Source organism: Bufo gargarizans, chromosome 5, assembly GCF_014858855.1.
Source record: "Bufo gargarizans isolate SCDJY-AF-19 chromosome 5, ASM1485885v1, whole genome shotgun sequence".
NCBI classification, from domain to species: domain Eukaryota; kingdom Metazoa; phylum Chordata; class Amphibia; order Anura; family Bufonidae; genus Bufo; species Bufo gargarizans.
This window is the reverse complement of record NC_058084.1, coordinates 74,310,085-74,327,402: the sequence shown is the minus strand read 5'-3', so window position 1 is coordinate 74,327,402 and position 17,318 is coordinate 74,310,085. Positions and strand designations below refer to the sequence as shown.

The window sequence follows — 17,318 nt, the reverse complement described above, 5'->3', positions numbered from 1 at the left end:
GCCCCTCATATAGATTACCCCGCTCCCTGGCACCTGTGTCGCTCCTGATCCCCGCACGGTCACCGATGCATCTCCCCGTCTTGCGGATCAAAACATCTGGCTCTGGGTTAGCGGCCAATCGCAGGCCACGCCGGGGATCAGCCTCCCTAGTGCCACCCGCGATGCTAGGGAGGCTCGTCCCCAAAGCGGCCTGCGATTGGCTGCTCCCCCCCTCCCGTCGCCAGATGTTTTGATCCTCTCGACGAGATGCAGCGACGGCCGTGCGGGGATCAGGAGCGACACGGGTGCTGGGGAGCAGGGTAAGTATAATCTATATGAGGGGCCCGGGCATTGGGGGGCATGTTTTATAGTTTGGATAACCCCTTTAATGCTGACCAAGGGGTGCACAGGTAGCAGTATGTGGTGAGCCTGTGGGGGCCCGATAACTCCTCTGCCACATAGAAAGGCATCGGTACTATAAATAATGTATGTTAGATGGGGGCCCGGTTGCAGATTTTAGATTTGGGCTCATGGGCTTCAAGATGAGTTCACCAGGAACTAGAAATATCTCGTAGATCCTATGACTCCTTGGCGGTCACATGCTAAATATTCGTATCTGGACTGTGTATAAGTGGTTGTTAGTACTGTAGCACATGTATGACCATGTATTTATACAGGTGACGTCAGGCGGCAGCAGTGGACAGTCTGAGGGCAGCACGCAATACCCTTGTTCTTACACAGGCTGCACCGGGAAGGAATTGGTGGAGGTGTTTTGTCCTTTCTGCAGGAAACATTTCTGCTTGAGGTTTGTTGGGTCATATAGATGTCTCACTGCTTGCCCCTCGCCCTATTATTATTCTATGTGGCCCCCTCTGTCTTTTCCAGGCATCGTCACCAGCCAGACCACGAATGTGAGAAACTGGAGGCCCCAAAGCCACGGATGTCTGCAACCCAGCAGCTGGTGAAAGAGATTGTAGGTAAGTGTTCCTTTCTATGATTTATTCATGTATGTCCAGTGCATCATATTCTTTAGGCTTAGTTCACAGTTTGTCACGTACGTCTATATTGGAATGTGATGAGGATTTTTGTGGAATTAAATTAAAATCTCCATAGATTAAAAACTCCAGTGACGTCAGTTCAGCGAGATAATGAACATGCTGCAGATTTCAAAATGAAACCCGCCAAAACATTCAGTGTGGGCAAAACGCCATTGACTTGCTCCGTGTTAAAATTTTGTTCATATGTGCGATGCAAAATCCGCACTGCAAATCCACATGTGAATTTACCTTTAGTGCTGTCAGTATATTTCCTGACGGCGTACAGAGCTGCGATAGTTTTGGCATGCCACAGTTCCTTCTGTCTGCCTATCTGTGGGGGTGCCAGAAATCAGACCCAGGAGCGGACTTTACCACCAGAAATCACTGAACCTCTGTAAGCCATTAGAAGTTGGCTGAAAAAGAACAAAAACAGCAGCGTACATACCGCCTGTGCAGCGAACTCAGCTGCAGCGCACCAATGGGGGAAGGGAGCCCTCCTCAGCTGTAGAGTAGCAGCAGAAGACCCCAAGCTGTACTGCCAAGCTGAGAGCGGGGCAGAGCTTAGTAATACAATGGGGGCCCCCAGATATGCCAAATCTGCCCACCAATGTAATATTGCTGATCTATCCCAAAGATAAGTCATCGTTAGTTAACCCTTTCCCGACCATCCAAAGTAAAATTAAGTTGCCGGCCAGGCATTTAAAAATGGCCCCCACTGGCATCACACATTACCGCCGGTCAGACTTTTAACCCTTCAGATGTAGTGGTCAAACGTGGGGTGGGGATTAGGGGAGCCGGAGCATGTATGCGGCAGCCCCTGTCCCAATGTGTGACAGGAGGCTGCCCATATTAGTTTCTCTCGGAGCCCCTGCCTGTGGTAGGGCTCCATAGAAACATAGTAAAATTCTCATTGATATGAGACAAGCAGTCTGATGATTGCTTGTAATAGTTCCCTGAGGGAACCATAAAAAAAAAGTTTAAAAAAATGTTTTTATAAATCTAAAGTAAAAAATAAGTAGAAAAATGTAAAACTTCTAATCACCCCCTTCCCCAAAATGTAAATAACAATATGTAAACCATAAAAAAAATCATAGCTTGCAAAAAAGGCCATACTATTATAATATAAAAATATTTTTTCCATACGGAAAACTTCAAAACAGAAAAAAAGGTCAAAATGGCTGCTTGCCGTCTTTTGGTCGCTTTGCCTTCCACCAATTTTTTTTATAAAAAGCGATCAAATAGTCATACACACCGCAAAAGGTAAGCCCTCACACAGCTCCGTAGACATAACTACAAAAAAGTTAGAGGGGTCAGAATATGGTGATGAAAAAGAAAAACACATGTTTATTCTTTTCCAGTATTAAAATGCAAGAAAAACTCTACATATGTTGTATTGCCGTAATCGTACTGACCTGGAGAATAAAAGTAACAAGTCAGTTTTACCGCATAGGAAATGGTGTAAGAAAAAAAACATAAAACTGTGGCGGAATTTTTTTTTTTTTTTTTTATAATTCCACCCCATTTGGAATATTTTTTCCAGCTTCCCACCACATTTAATGCAACTGTATATGCCATTAGAAAGTGCATCTTGTCCCGCAAACCCTCTTAAAAGTTATGGGTTTGGGAGTGCTGGGGTTAAAAACGAAAATAATATTTTTTTTTACGTTTCCCGATCATTAAAGGGTTGGGGGGATAGTTGAGGGTCCGAAACCAAGGAACCCCACCTATCACATGGTCTAGGCTAAGCTGAGAAAAGGGTCTGAGCTGCGATACCAAGTGCAGCCGCTATACTACGTACGGCCCTGTGCTTAAAGGAGGGGTTATCAGTGACTGACAGCTATCTCTGTATACACACTTACATAGAGAATACTATCAATCACTGATAACACATCCCCTGTGTACAGCTATCAGTGACTGACAGCTACCTCTGTATACACACTTACACAGAGAATGCTATCAATCACTGATAACACCTCCCTGTGTACAGCTATAAGTGACTGACATCTATCTCTGTATACACACTTACATAGAGAATACTATCAATCACTGATAACACATCCCCTGTGTACAGCTATCAGTGACTGACAGCTATCTCTGTATACACACTTACACAGAGTATACTATCACTGATAACACCTCCCGTGTACAGCTATCAGTGACTGACCGCTACCTCTGTATACACACTTACACAGAGTATACTATCACTGATAACACCTCCCGTGTACAGCTATCAGTGACTGACCGCTACCTCTGTATACACACTTACACAGAGTATACTATCACTGATAACACCTCCCGTGTACAGCTATCAGTGACTGACAGCTACCTCTGTATACACACTTACACAGAGTATACTATCACTGATAACACCTCCCGTGTACAGCTATCAGTGACTGACAGCTACCTCTGTATACACACTTACACAGAGTATACTATCACTGATAACACCTCCCGTGTACAGCTATCAGTGACTGACCGCTACCTCTGTATACACACTTACACAGAGTATACTATCACTGATAACACCTCCCGTGTACAGCTATCAGTGACTGACCGCTACCTCTGTATACACACTTACACAGAGTATACTATCACTGATAACACCTCCCGTGTACAGCTATCAGTGACTGACCGCTACCTCTGTATACACACTTACACAGAGTATACTATCACTGATAACACCTCCCGTGTACAGCTATCAGTGACTGACAGCTACCTCTGTATACACACTTATACACACAATGCCATCAGTCACTGATAACACCTCCTTCCTGTACTGATAGCTGTTTACAGGAGGAGGAAAAAGCTAAGATAAAATTGTGTAAATTACAGGTTTTACTGAATCTTTATCCCTCAAACATATATATCAATCTCCTCAGCTCCTCCTGCTCTATAACATGCTGCCTGCAAATCGCATTGCATTTTGTGGTGACACGTCCTCTTTAAGACCCTTTTACATGGTCCGAGGATACGAATGCTCAGTCTCGATAGTTGGCCCGTGTAAATGTGCCACCGATCACCTACGGAACAAGGAAACACTAGGGTAATTCAATCTTTTATGCAGCACTTCAAATGTTTTAGTCTGCAGCACATCACCCTGTGTATACTGCCGACATACAAGGAAACTGTATGGGGATGAACGGTCAGAGTAACGATTGTCAAACCTCATACAGTCTTGATCATTGCTGCATGTAAATGGCGCTAACAAGCAGTGATCAGGATTGTTCCCGATCAGATAGGAAGGAAAGAACATGGGACATTTTTGCAGGGAGAAGAAAGCAGTATCCTGGATCCTGGATGAGGCCTCACCATCGCTATGTAAAGTGGTAATATTACATCCCTGCCCCGCGAGTATATGCCTCGTTTAATGCATGACAATATCCTGGTAGCCTTAGAAGCAGCTGATTGACATTGTATGCTGTTATTTAATCTACCATCTACAAGGACACCCAAATCCTTCTCTATAAGTGACTCTCCCAGTGCTACATCACCTAGGACATATGATGCACTGAGATTATTACTACCAAGATGCAGAACTTTACATTTGTCCACATTGAACATCATTTGCCAAGTTGATGCCCAATCACTCAGTGTTCAAGTCACCTTGTATTTTATGGACATCTTCCATAGACTGTACAGTACTACACAGCTTAGTGTCATCTGCAAAAATAGAAATGGTGCTATTAATCCCGTCCTCGATATCATTAATAAATAAATTAATAATAGAGGACCCAGTACTGAACCTTGGGGTCACCACTTATAACCCGGGACCATTCTGAATAGGAATCATTGACCACAACTCTCTGGACACGGTCCTTCAGCCAGTTTTCAATCCAATTGCAAACTATACTTTCCAAGCCTACAGACCTTACTTTATCTATTAAGCGTCTATGAGGGACAGTATCAAAAGCCTTTGCAAAATCTAGAAACACTACATCCACAGCCGCCCCTCTGTCCAGGCTTCTACTCACCTCCTCATAAAAACAAATCAGGTTAGTCTGACAACTTCTGTCCTTGGTAAACCCATGTTGGTTATCACTTATATTATTTACAGTCACATACTCCTGTATATAGTCCCTTAAGAGTCCTTCAAACATTTTTCCCAGAAGTTAAGCTAACTGGTCTATAATTACCTGTGGAGGACCTAGATCCTTTTTTGAATTTGGGCACCACATTTGCCTTGCGCCAATCACTTGGCACTGTACCAGTCCCTAGAGAATCTTTAAGAATTATAAAATGGGGCAAAGCAATGACTGAACTAAGCTCTTTAAGAAATCTTAGGTGTAATCCATCTGGACCCGGAGCCTTGTTCACATTTACCTTATTTAACTTAGCTTAAACCATATCTACAGTTAGCCAATTGAGTATATCACTGGACGTACTAACAACCCCAGCGCCACAGATTTCAGCTCCTTTCTCTTCTTTTGTATATACAGAGCTAAAAAAAAAAATTTTGTAACTCTGCCTTTTCCCTATCTACCGTGACTAAACCCCCCTTTACCAATTTTTTAGCTGACCTACCTGCTCAGGCCTTGTTTTTTTTAGCATTTATATATTTAAATAATTTTTGGGGATTTGTTTTGCTCTCTTTTGCTACCTGCTGTTCGTTTTGTATTTTTGCAACTTTGATCTCCTTTTTACAGATTTTGTTAAGCCCTTTGTAAACTTCAGAGGCTTCATCTGGCCCCTCAGATTTGTATTTTTTACATGCCCTTTTTTGTCATTTATTGCCCTTTTTACAGTAGCTGTAAGCCATGGAGGGTTTCATTTTAGATGTTTATACTTGTTACCTGAAGGGATAAAAAAATGTGTGCATTTACTCAATGTGGATTTGAAGCTCTCCCATTTATCCTCAGTGTTATTATGTGACAGTAGCTTCTCCAAGTCTATGCCCTGAAATGCTGCCCTCAACCCAGGGAAATTAGCCTTTTTTAAATTCAGTGTCTTTGCTCTGCCCGACAGAGTTTGCTTCTCATAGTTTAGGGGGAATATAATTATATTAATACCATAGCTTTAATGTATAATATTAATGTGATTTCCAGATTCCAAAAAGTCAGCTCCGCCAAACAAAGCACGCAGAGGGGCAAAAAATGCAGAGACTGCGGCAAAGGTGGCGTTAATGAAGCTGAAGTTACATGCGCTGGGGGATAAAACGTTACCTCAGGTAAGGTTAATACTGCTGTTTCAGGCTTTGTCCACACTAGCATCCCAGCTTCTGTTCACAAGAGTGCCATGGCAGCTATGAGGGACCTGTGTGTTTTGAATGAATATTGTATAATCCGGACAGTTTTGGTTATAATGGCGTCCGTTTAGGTTCCAGTAATTTTTCCATATAGGGATGAAAAACAGAAAAAAATCTGCACGCCTTTCCAAATACATAGCATGACCGTTCTGTTAGGAAATAAGATTTTAACCACAGATTTCACTTTTTGTGGGAAACCCTGGAGAATCTGTATCTATATGTACTTAACCCTTTCACATTAAATGGCGTACTTTTACATCTTTGAGTGTTGTGAGTTAATGCTTAGCTACGTTAGTCTCAGTGATGGGACAGACTCAAGAGCTGGGCCCGCACCATCACATGTGGGTACAGCTGGCACCCTGCTCTCAATTCAGGATTATTCCAATCCTGGCAATTTAACCCCTCATATACCGCTGTCAGGAGCTCTGCATAGCACATCGCTGCTCCTGCCTGTGCCCGCTCTGCTAAAGCCTGACATAGCTCACCTATGCCAGGCTTTACGAGAGCGGGTCTGGTACAGGCAGGAGCAGCGATGTGCTGTGGAAGGTCCCGCCTGCACAGCGCCCAACGTGGACCCAGCGGAATCCATATACCTGTAGCATGTCAGTGGTGTCCGAGTGTACAGTTTGCAAAGCATTAGGGCTGCAGCTAACGATTATTTGAATAATCGATTAGTTGCCGATTAATTTCTACGATTAATCGATTAATCGGGAAAAACGACAAAATTACAAAACAGAGGTTTATATGATCTTACTTGAAAAATTATGTTCAAAGGCCATATTAAAACAAATTGTGGACGACACTTATGGGGGATCTGTGGACGACACTTATGGGGGATCTGTGGACGACACTTATGGGGGGATCTGTGGACGACACTTATGGGGGATCTGTGGACGACACTTATGGGGGATCTGTGGACGACACTTATGGGGGGATCTGTGGACGACACTTATGGGGGGATCTGTGGACGACACTTATGGGGGATCTGTGGACGACACTTATGGGGGGATCTGTGGACGACACTTATGGGGGGGATCTGTGGACGACACTTATGGGGGGATCTGTGGACGACACTTATGGGGGATCTGTGGACGACACTTATGGGGGATCTGTGGACGACACTTATGGGGGATCTGTGGACGACACTTATGGGGGATCTGTGGACGACACTTATGGGGGATCTGTGGACGACACTTATGGGGGGATCTGTGGACGACACTTATGGGGGATCTGTGGACGACACTTATGGGGGGATCTGTGGACGGCGTTTATGGGGGATCTGTGGACGGCATTTATGGGGGATCTGTGGACGGCGTTTATGGGGGATCTGTGGACGGCGTTTATGGGGGATCTGTGGACGACACTATTATGGGGGATCTGTGGACGACACTATTATGGGGGATCTGTGGACGGCGTAGTTATGGAGAGGGGGATATGTGCACTGTTATGGGCATAACAGTGCACAGATCCCTTTCCTCATAACAGTGCACAGACCCCCCTCCCCATAGCAGTGCCATACACAGACCCCCCCTCCTCCCCATAGCAGTGCTATAGACAGATCCTCCCCCCTCCCCATAGCAGTGCTATACACAGACCCCCCTTCCCCCTAACAGCCCCGGCGCTTGCATCTTTATTTTACCTTTTTACAATGACGCTCCCGCTCCTGTAACAGCCAGGCAGAGCGGACGGCGGCGTAACGTCACTCAATCACGTGACGCGCCTGCTCCGCCCACTTCATGAATGAAGGAGGCGGAGCAGGCGCGTCACGTGATTGAGTGACGTTACGCCGCCGTCCGCTCTGCCTGGCTGTTACAGGAGCGGGAGCGTCATTGTAAAAAGGTAAAATAAAGATGCAGCGCCCGCCCGCATAGCAACGAATCGGCGATTATTCGATAACTGGATTCGTCGACAACGAATCCAGTTATCGAATATAATCGATTACATCGATTAATCGTTGCAGCCCTACAAAGCATCATCATCACATTTAGAATAAGTTTAATAAAGTTTATGTCAAGGTTTAGGTACACTTTAAGAAACCAATGCAACAGCCATTTCTTCAAAATCCTTTACTGTCACTTCCTTAAATTATGTCACCGTATTCTAGTAGATTCTCTGACGCCACAAACTCTGGCCCAGGTATTACCACTGCTGTAAGACACAGTTCTCTCTTCTTACATTCATAAATTTAAGATTTCGTATATGACAACCAGGAAGCGCTTATACTAGTTGTCTGTGTGACACATGTATTGTCTTTCTTAAGAGTCACCAAGACAAAAATATTTCACAATATAGAAGACTTGCTGAAATGTGTGTACAAATGCTCTTATCCTGACGGAAGTATTCCAGTGTGGGGAAGGAGAGGATGATTCCTGTACTTGATTTACTACACATGAAGACTACGGGGCACAGGATGCACCTACCCTTGTCCTACTAATTGCCCTGGAGCTCCAGATAACTATCAGTCTGTTAGGAGATGTACGTCCAGGGCATAACAGAAATACAGTTGCAAGAAAAAGTATGTGAACCCTTTGGAATGATATGGATTTCTGCACAAATTGGTCATAAAATGTGATCTGATCTTCATCTAAGTCACAACAATAGACAGTCACAGTCTGCTTAAACTAATAACACACAAAGAATTAAATGTTACCATGTTTATATTGAACACACCATGTAAACATTCACAGTGCAGGTGGGAAAAGTATGTGAACCCTTGGATTTAATAACTGGTTGAACCTCCTTTGGCAGCAATAACTTCAACCAAACGTTTCCTGTAGTTGCAGATCAGACGTGCACAACGGTCAGGAGTAATTCTTGACCATTCCTCTTTACAGAACTGTTTCAGTTCAGCAATATTCTTGGGATGTCTGGTGTGAATCACTTTCTTGAGGTCATGCCACAGCATCTCAGTCGGGTTGAGGTCATGGCCTTAAGTTCTCCTGCAAAATGTCTTGATAAACTTGGGAATTCATTTTTCCTTCGATGATAGCAATCCGTCCAGGCCCTGATGCAGCAAAGCAGCCCCAAACCATGATGCCCCCACCACCATACTTCACAGTTGGGATGAGGTTTTGATGTTGGTGTGCTGTGCCTCTTTTTCTCCACACATAGGGCCAGATTTATCATTAGCTCAAGTCAGAATAATGGAGTGAAAAAGTCGCAAATTTTTGCGCAATCACTTAAACTGCGCATAAATTTGCGACTTTTTTCTGCTCTGTACTATCCTCGCCAGTTTTCTGAAAGTGGGCGTGTTTTCTTATGTAAATGAATCTCTAGACAGATTTACTATTGGGACTATTTAAAAAGTCGCAAAAAAGTCGCAATTTCACTCCAGTGAGGACCATGCTTATCTTATGAGACTTTTTAATAGAACATGCAACTTTTTCATAAAGATGTGCGACTTTTGTAAAGCTGCTTACTGACGGATAAACTGCTACCGTCAAACCACATTTATTACAGTCTTAAAGGGCCGATCATAAAACTGACTTGGCTAAAACTGACTTTAGCCATATGTTAAAGTGGAGTGAGCTGTCAGAGTAGTGATAAATCTGGCCCATAGTGTTGTGTGTTTCTTCCAAACAACTCAACTTTGGTTTCATCTGTCCACAGAATATTTTGCCAGTACTGCTGTGGAGCATCCAGGTGCTCTTGTGCAAACTGTAAACGTGCAGCAATGTTTTTTTGGACAGCAGTGGCTTCCTCTGTGGTATCCTCCCATGAAATCCATTCTTGTGTAGTGTTTTACGTATCGTAGATTCGCTAACAAGGATGTTAGCATATGCCAGAGACTTTTGTAAGTCTTTGGCTTCATGCACACGACCGTTGCTGTGTTCCGTTCCGCAAAATGGGGTTCTGTTGTTCCGTGATCCGTTTCCATTTTTGTTTCCGTGTGTCTTCTTTTATTTTTGGAGGATCACAAGACATGAAGGAAAGTAAAAAAAAAAGTCTAAGTCAAATGATAGGAAAAAAGCAGATGCGCGGATGACAATATTGTGTGCCTCCGCGTTTTTTCACGGACCCATTGACTTGAATGGGACCACGAATCGTTTTCCGTGAAAAAAATAGGACAGGTTATATTTTTGGGACGGACTGAAACCACGGATCACGGACGCGGATGACAAATGGTGCATTAGCCGAGTTTTCAACGGACCCATTGAAAGTCAATGGGTCCGCAGAAAATCACGAAAAACGGAACAACGGACACGGAATGAAACAACGGTCGTGTGCATGAGGCCTTTAGCTGACACTCTTTAGGATTCTTCTTCACCTCATTGAGCAGTCTGCGCTGTGCTCTTGCAGTCATCTTTACAGGACGGCCACTCCTAGGGAGAGTAGCAGCAGTGCTGAACTTTCTCCATTTATAGACAATTTGTCTTACCGTGGACTGATGAACAGCAAGGCTTTTGGAGATACTTTTATAACCCTTTCCAGCTTTATGCAAGTCAACAATTCTTAATCGTAGGTCTTCTGAGAGCTCTTTTGTGCGTAGCATCATTCACATCAGGCAATGCTTCTTGTGAGAAGCAAACCCAGAACTGGTGTGTGTTTTTTATAGGGCAGGACATCTGTAACCAACACCATCTGTAACCAACATAATCTTCTGTGACGCCTCCCTCCCCCCTCCTCCTGCTGTAACATTGCAATGTTACAGCAGGAACAGGGGGGAGGGAGGGAGAGTGGGAGGCGTCACAGAAGATTATGAGGCGGCGCTGAGGTTGGGAAAGGCGGAGCTGGGCACGAACGGCGGCGGGTGCGGGCGGCAGCTTGGATCCATTTACATCCCCTTGGGCACCTTATTTTTATGAATGACAGGTTAGTAATAGCGTATTTTTAGCAAAATGAGCCTACAGATTACATTTATAAGACCACATTAGGAATGGTTAAAGCTCCCTGAACATAACCATATTTTTATCTGGAGGGGGTGAAACCTGGTGACAGAGTCCCTTTAACCACTTCAGCCCCGCTAGCTGAAACCCCCTTCATGACCAGAGCACTTTTTACACTTCGGCACTACACTCCTTTCACCGTTTATCGCTCGGTCATGCAACTTACCACCCAAATGAATTTTACCTCCTTTTCTTCTCACTAATAGAGCTTTCATTTGGTGGTATTTTATTGCTGCTGACATTTTTACTTTTTTTGTTATTAATCAAAATGTAACGATTTTTTTGCAAAAAAATGACATTTTTCACTTTCAGCTGTAAAATTTTGCAAAAAAAAAACGACATCCATATATAAATTTTTCGCCAAATTTATTGTTCTACATGTCTTTGATAAAAAAAATATGTTTGGGCAAAAAAATAATGGTTTGGGTAAAAGTTATAGCGTTTACACACTATGGTACAAAAATGTGAATTTCCGCTTTTTGAAACGGCTCTGATTTTCTGAGCACCTGTCATGATTCCTGAGGATCTACAATGCCCAAACAGTAGAAAAACCCCACAAATGACCCCATTTCGGAAAGTAGACACCCTAAGGTATTCGCTGATGGGCATAGTGAGTTCATAGAACTTTTTATTTTTTGTCACAAGTTAGCGGAAAATGATGATGATTTTTTCTTTTATTTTTTTTTCTTACAAAGTCTCATATTCCACTAACTTGCGACAAAAAATAAAAAATTCTAGGAACTCGCCGTGCCCCTCACAGAATACCTTGGGGTGTCTTCTTTCCAAAATGGGGTCACTTGTGGGGTAGTTATACTGCCCTGGCAATTTAGGGGCCCTAATGTGTGAGAAGAACTTTGCAATCAAAATGTGTAAAAAATGACCGGTGAAATCCGAAAGGTGCACTTTGGAATATGTGCCCCTTTGCCCACCTTGGCAGCAAAAAAGTGTGACACATCTGGTATCGCCGTACTCAGGAGAAGTTGGGGAATGTGTTTTGGGGTGTCATTTTACATATACCCATGCTGGGTGAGAGAAATATCTTGGCAAAAGACAACTTTGCCCATTTTTTTTATACAAAGTTGGCATTTGACCAAGATATTTTTCTCACCCAGCATGGGTATATGTAAAATGACACCCCAAAACACATTGCCCAACTTCTCCTGAGTACGGCGATACCAGATGTGTGACACTTTTTTGCAGCCTAGATGCGCAAAGGTGCCCAAATTCCTTTTAGGAGGGCATTTTTAGACATTTGGATCCCAGACTTCTTCTCACACTTTCGGGCCCCTAAAAAGCCAGGGCAGTATAAATACCCCACATGTGACCCCATTTTGGAAAGAAGACACCCCAAGGTATTCAGTGAGGGGCATGGCGAGTTCCTAGAATTTTTTTTAGTTAGCGGAAATTTATATTTTTTGTATTTTCTCACAAAGTCTCCCTTTCCGCTAACTTGGGACAAAAATTTCAATCTTTCATGGACTCAATATGCCCCTCACGGAATACCTTGGGGTGTCTTCTTTCCGAAATGGGGTCACATGTGGGGTATTTATACTGCCCTGGCTTTTTAGGGGCCCTAAAGCGTGAGAAGAAGTCTGGAATATAAATGTCTAAAAATGTTTACGCATTTGGATTCAGTGAGGGGTATGGCGAGTTCATGTGAGATTTTATTTTTTGACACAAGTTAGTGGAATATGAGACTTTGTAAGAAAAAAACAAAAACAAAAACAAACAAAAAATTTCCGCTAACTTGGGCCAAAAAAATGTCTGAATGGAGCCTTACAGGGGGAGTGATCAATGACAGGGGGGTGATCAATGACAGGGGGGTGATCACCCATATAGACTCCCTGATCACCCCCCTGTCACTGATCACCCCCCTGGTAAGGCTCCATTCAGACGTCCGTATGATTTTTACGGATCCATGGATACATGGATCGGATCCGCAAAACACATGCGGACGTCTGAATGGAGCCTTACAGGGGTGTTATCAATGACAGGGGGTGATCAGGGTGATCACCCCCCTGTCACTGATCACCCCCCCTGTAAGGCTCCATTCAGACGTCCGTATGATTTTTACGGAACCATGGATACATGGATCGGATCCGCAAAACACATGCGGACGTCTGAATGGAGCCTTACAGGGGGGGTGATCAATGACAGAGGGGTGATCACCCATATAGACTCCCTGATCACCCCCCTGTAAGGCTCCATTCAGACGTCCGTATGATTTTTTACGGATCCACGGATACATGGATCGGATCCGCAAAACACATGCGGACGTCTGAATGGAGCCTTACAGGGGGGTGATCAATGACAGGGAAGTGATCAGGAAGTCTATATGCGTGATCACCCCCTTGTCATTGATCACCCCCCTGTAAGGCTCCATTCAGAGGTCCGCATGTGTTTTGCGGATCCGATCCATGTATCAGTGGATCCGTAAAAATCATGCGGATGTCTGAATGGAGCCTTACAGGGGGGTGATCAATGACAGATGGGTGATCAATGACAGGGAAGTGATCAGGAAGTCTATAAGCGTGATCACCCACTTGTCATTGATCACCCCCCTGTAAGGCTCCATTCAGACGTCCGTATGCGTTTTGCGGATCCGATCCATGTATCCGTGGATCCGTAAAAATCATACGGACGTCTGAACGGAGCCTGACAGGGGGGTGATCAATGACAGGGGGGTGATCAATGACAGGGGGGTGATCAGGGAGTTTATATGGGGTGATCATGGGTGATCAGGGGTTTATAAGGGGTTAATAAGTGACGGGGGGGGGGGGTGTAGTGTAGTGTGGTGTTTGGTGCGACTGTACTGAGCTACCTGAGTCCTCTGGTGGTCGATCCTTACAAAAGGGACCACCAGAGGACCAGGTAGCAGGTATATTAGACGCTGTTATCAAAACAGCGTCTAATATACCTGTTAGGGGTTAAAAAAATCAGATCTCCAGCCTGCCAGCGAGCGATCGCTGCTGGCAGGCTGGAGATCCACTCGCTTACCTTCCGTTCCTGTGAGCGCGCGCGCCTGTGTGCGCGCGTTCACAGGAAATCCCGGCCCTCGCGAGATGACGCATATATGCGTGACTCTGCGCAGGGCTGCCACCTCCGGACCGCACATCTGCGTTAGGCGGTCCGGAGGTGGTTAAGCAGACTGTGATTGTCTATTGTGGTGACTTAGATGAAGATCACATCACATTTTATGACCAATTTGTGCAGAAATCCATATCATTCCAAAGGGTTCACATACTTTTTCTTGCAACTGTAAGCAGCTCGCCCGCTTTGTGGTCCCAGATGCAAGGACAATGTGTAGAAAACGCAACAAAAAACTGAAAAAGTCCAGCATCCGATAAAAGACCGCAGAGACGTCTTTGTGTGTCTTTAAAACCAGCAAACAGGGAATGACATGGACACATGAACTCCTACACGTTTTGGGTCCAACAACCCTTACTCTTGGTTTAAAAAGGGTTTACCACATAAATGATTTTGGTCATAAATTTGTTTTTACATTTTTACGATCTTCATAATCATGGAAAAATAAATGGGTTGTCCCACCTTAGTAAGGGTACTTTCACGCTAGCGTTTTTCTTTTCCGGTATTGAGTCCTGTCCTAGGGGCTCAATACCGGAAAATAACTGATCAGTTTTATCCTAATGCATTCTGAATAGAGAGCAATCCGTTCAGTATGCATCAGGATGCATCAGTTCCGTCCCTCTTACATTTTTTGGGCCGGAGAAAATACTGCAGCATGCTGCATTTTTTCGGAACTGCCTGCCGGAATCCTCTGCCGCAAGTGTGAAAGTAACTTATCACCTACCTCTGCCAGTCCCATTGACAAGCGCAGGACTTATGATTAGAGTTGAGCGAACACCTGGATGTTCGGGTTCGAGAAGTTCGGCCGAACTTCCCGGAAATGTTCGGGTTCGGGATCCGAACCCGACCCAAACTTCGTCCCGAACCCCATTGAAGTCAATGGGGACCCGAACTTTTCGGCACTAAAAAGGCTGTAAAACAGCCCAGGAAAGAGCTAGAGGGCTGCAAAAGGCAGCAACATGTAGGTAAATCCCCTGCAAACAAATGTGGATAGGGAAATTAATAAAAATAAAAATTAACCAATATCAATTGGAGAGAGGTCCCATAGCAGAGAATCTGGCTTCACGTCATCCACCACTGGAACAGTCCATTGTCAGATATTTAGGCCCAGGCACCCAGGCAGAGGAGAGAGGTCCCGTAACAGAGAATCTGGCTTCAGGTCAGCAGAGAATCAGTCTGCATGTCATAGCAGAGAATCAGGCTTCACGTCACCCAACATTGGAACAGTCCATTGTCATATATTTAGGCTCCGGCACCCAGACAGAGGAGAGGTTCATTCAACTTTGGGTTGCCCCGCAATATAATGGTAAAATGAAAATAAAAATAGGATTGAATGAGGAAGTGCCCTGGAGTCCAATAATATATGGTTAAGGGGAGGTAGTTAATGTCTAATCTGCACAAGGGATGGACAGGTCCTGTGGGATCCATGCCTGGTTCATTTTTATGAACGTCAGCTTGTCCACATTGGCTGTAGACAGGCGGCTGCGTTTGTCTGTAATGACGCCCCCTGCCGTGCTGAATACACGTTCAGACAAAACGCTGGCTGCCGGGCAGGCCAGCACCTCCAAGGCATAAAAGGCTAGCTCTGGCCACGTGGACAATTTAGAGACCCAGAAGTTGAATGGGGCCGAACCATCAGTCAGTACGTGGAGGGGTGTGCACACGTACTGTTCCACCATGTTAGTGAAATGTTGCCTCCTGCTAACACGTTGCGTATCAGGTGGTGGTGCAGTTAGCTGTGGCGTGTTGACAAAACTTTTCCACATCTCTGCCATGCTAACCCTGCCCTCAGAGGAGCTGGCCGTGACACAGCTGCCTTGGCGACCTCTTGCTCCTCCTCTGCCTTGGCCTTGGGCTTCCACTTGTTCCCCTGTGACATTTGGGAATGCTCTCAGTAGCGCGTCTACCAACGTGCGCTTGTACTCGCGCATCTTCCTATCACGCTCCAGTGCAGGAAGTAAGGTGGGCACATTGTCTTTGTACCGTGGATCCAGCAGGGTGGCAACCCAGTAGTCCGCACACGTTAAAATGTGGGCAATTCTGCTGTCGTTGCGCAGGCACTGCAGCATGTAGTCGCTCATGTGTGCCAGGCTGCCCAGGGGTAAGGACAAGCTGTCCTCTGTGGGAGGCGTATCGTCATCGTCCTGCATTTCCCCCCAGCCACGCACCAGTGATGGGCCCGAGCTGCGTTGGGTGCCACCCTGCTGTGACCATGCTTCATCCTCATCCTCCTCATCCTCGTCCTCCAGTAGTGGGCCCTGGCTGGCCACATTTGTACCTGGCCTCTGCTGTTGCAAAAAACCTCCCTCTGAGTCACTTCTAAGAGACTGGCCTGAAAGTGCTAAAAATGACCCCTCTTCCTCCTCCTCCTCCTCCTGGGCCACCTCCTCTTCCATCATCGCCCTAAGTGTTTTCTCAAGGAGACATAGAAGTGGTATTGTAACGCTGATAACGGCGTCATCGCCACTGGCCATGTTGGTGGAGTACTCGAAACAGCGCAACAGGGCACACAGGTCTCGCATGGAGGCCCAGTCATTGGTGGTGAAGTGGTGCTGTTCCGTAGTGCGACTGACCCGTGCGTGCTGCAGCTGAAACTCCACTATGGCCTGCTGCTGCTCGCACAGTCTGTCCAGCATGTGCAAGGTGGAGTTCCACCTGGTGGGCACGTCGCATATGAGGCGGTGAGCGGGAAGGCCGAAGTTACGCTGTAGCGCAGACAGGCGAGCAGCAGCAGGATGTGAACGCCGGAAGCGCGAACAGACGGCCCGCACTTTATGCAGCAGCTCTGACATGTCGGGGTAGTTGTGAATGAACTTCTGCACCACCAAATTCAGCACATGCGCCAAGCAAGGGATGTGCGTCAAATTGGCTAGTCCCAGAGCTGCAACGAGATTTCGCCCATTATCACACACCACCAGGCCGGGCTTGAGGCTCACCGGCAGCAACCACTCGTCGGTCTGTTGTTCTATACCCCGCCACAACTCCTGTGCGGTGTGGGGCCTGTCCCCCAAACATATGAGTTTCAGAATGGCCTGCTGACGTTTACCCCGGGCTGTGCTGAAGTTGGTGGTGAAGGTGTGTGGCTGA

General features: G+C 45.5%; 1 protein-coding gene across 1 annotated transcript in view; it reads left to right on the top strand.

Moving 5' to 3' along the window:
• ZFAND1 (zinc finger AN1-type containing 1) overlaps window positions 1-17,318 on the top strand; it is a 33,427-nt gene that overhangs the window by 10,653 nt on the left and 5,456 nt on the right. The window contains exons 4-6 of the mRNA XM_044295004.1: window positions 657-784; window positions 865-956; window positions 6,059-6,180. Of these exons, the coding sequence (XP_044150939.1) occupies window positions 657-784; window positions 865-956; window positions 6,059-6,180 (342 nt within the window). The remainder of the gene's footprint in view (window positions 1-656; window positions 785-864; window positions 957-6,058; window positions 6,181-17,318) is intronic.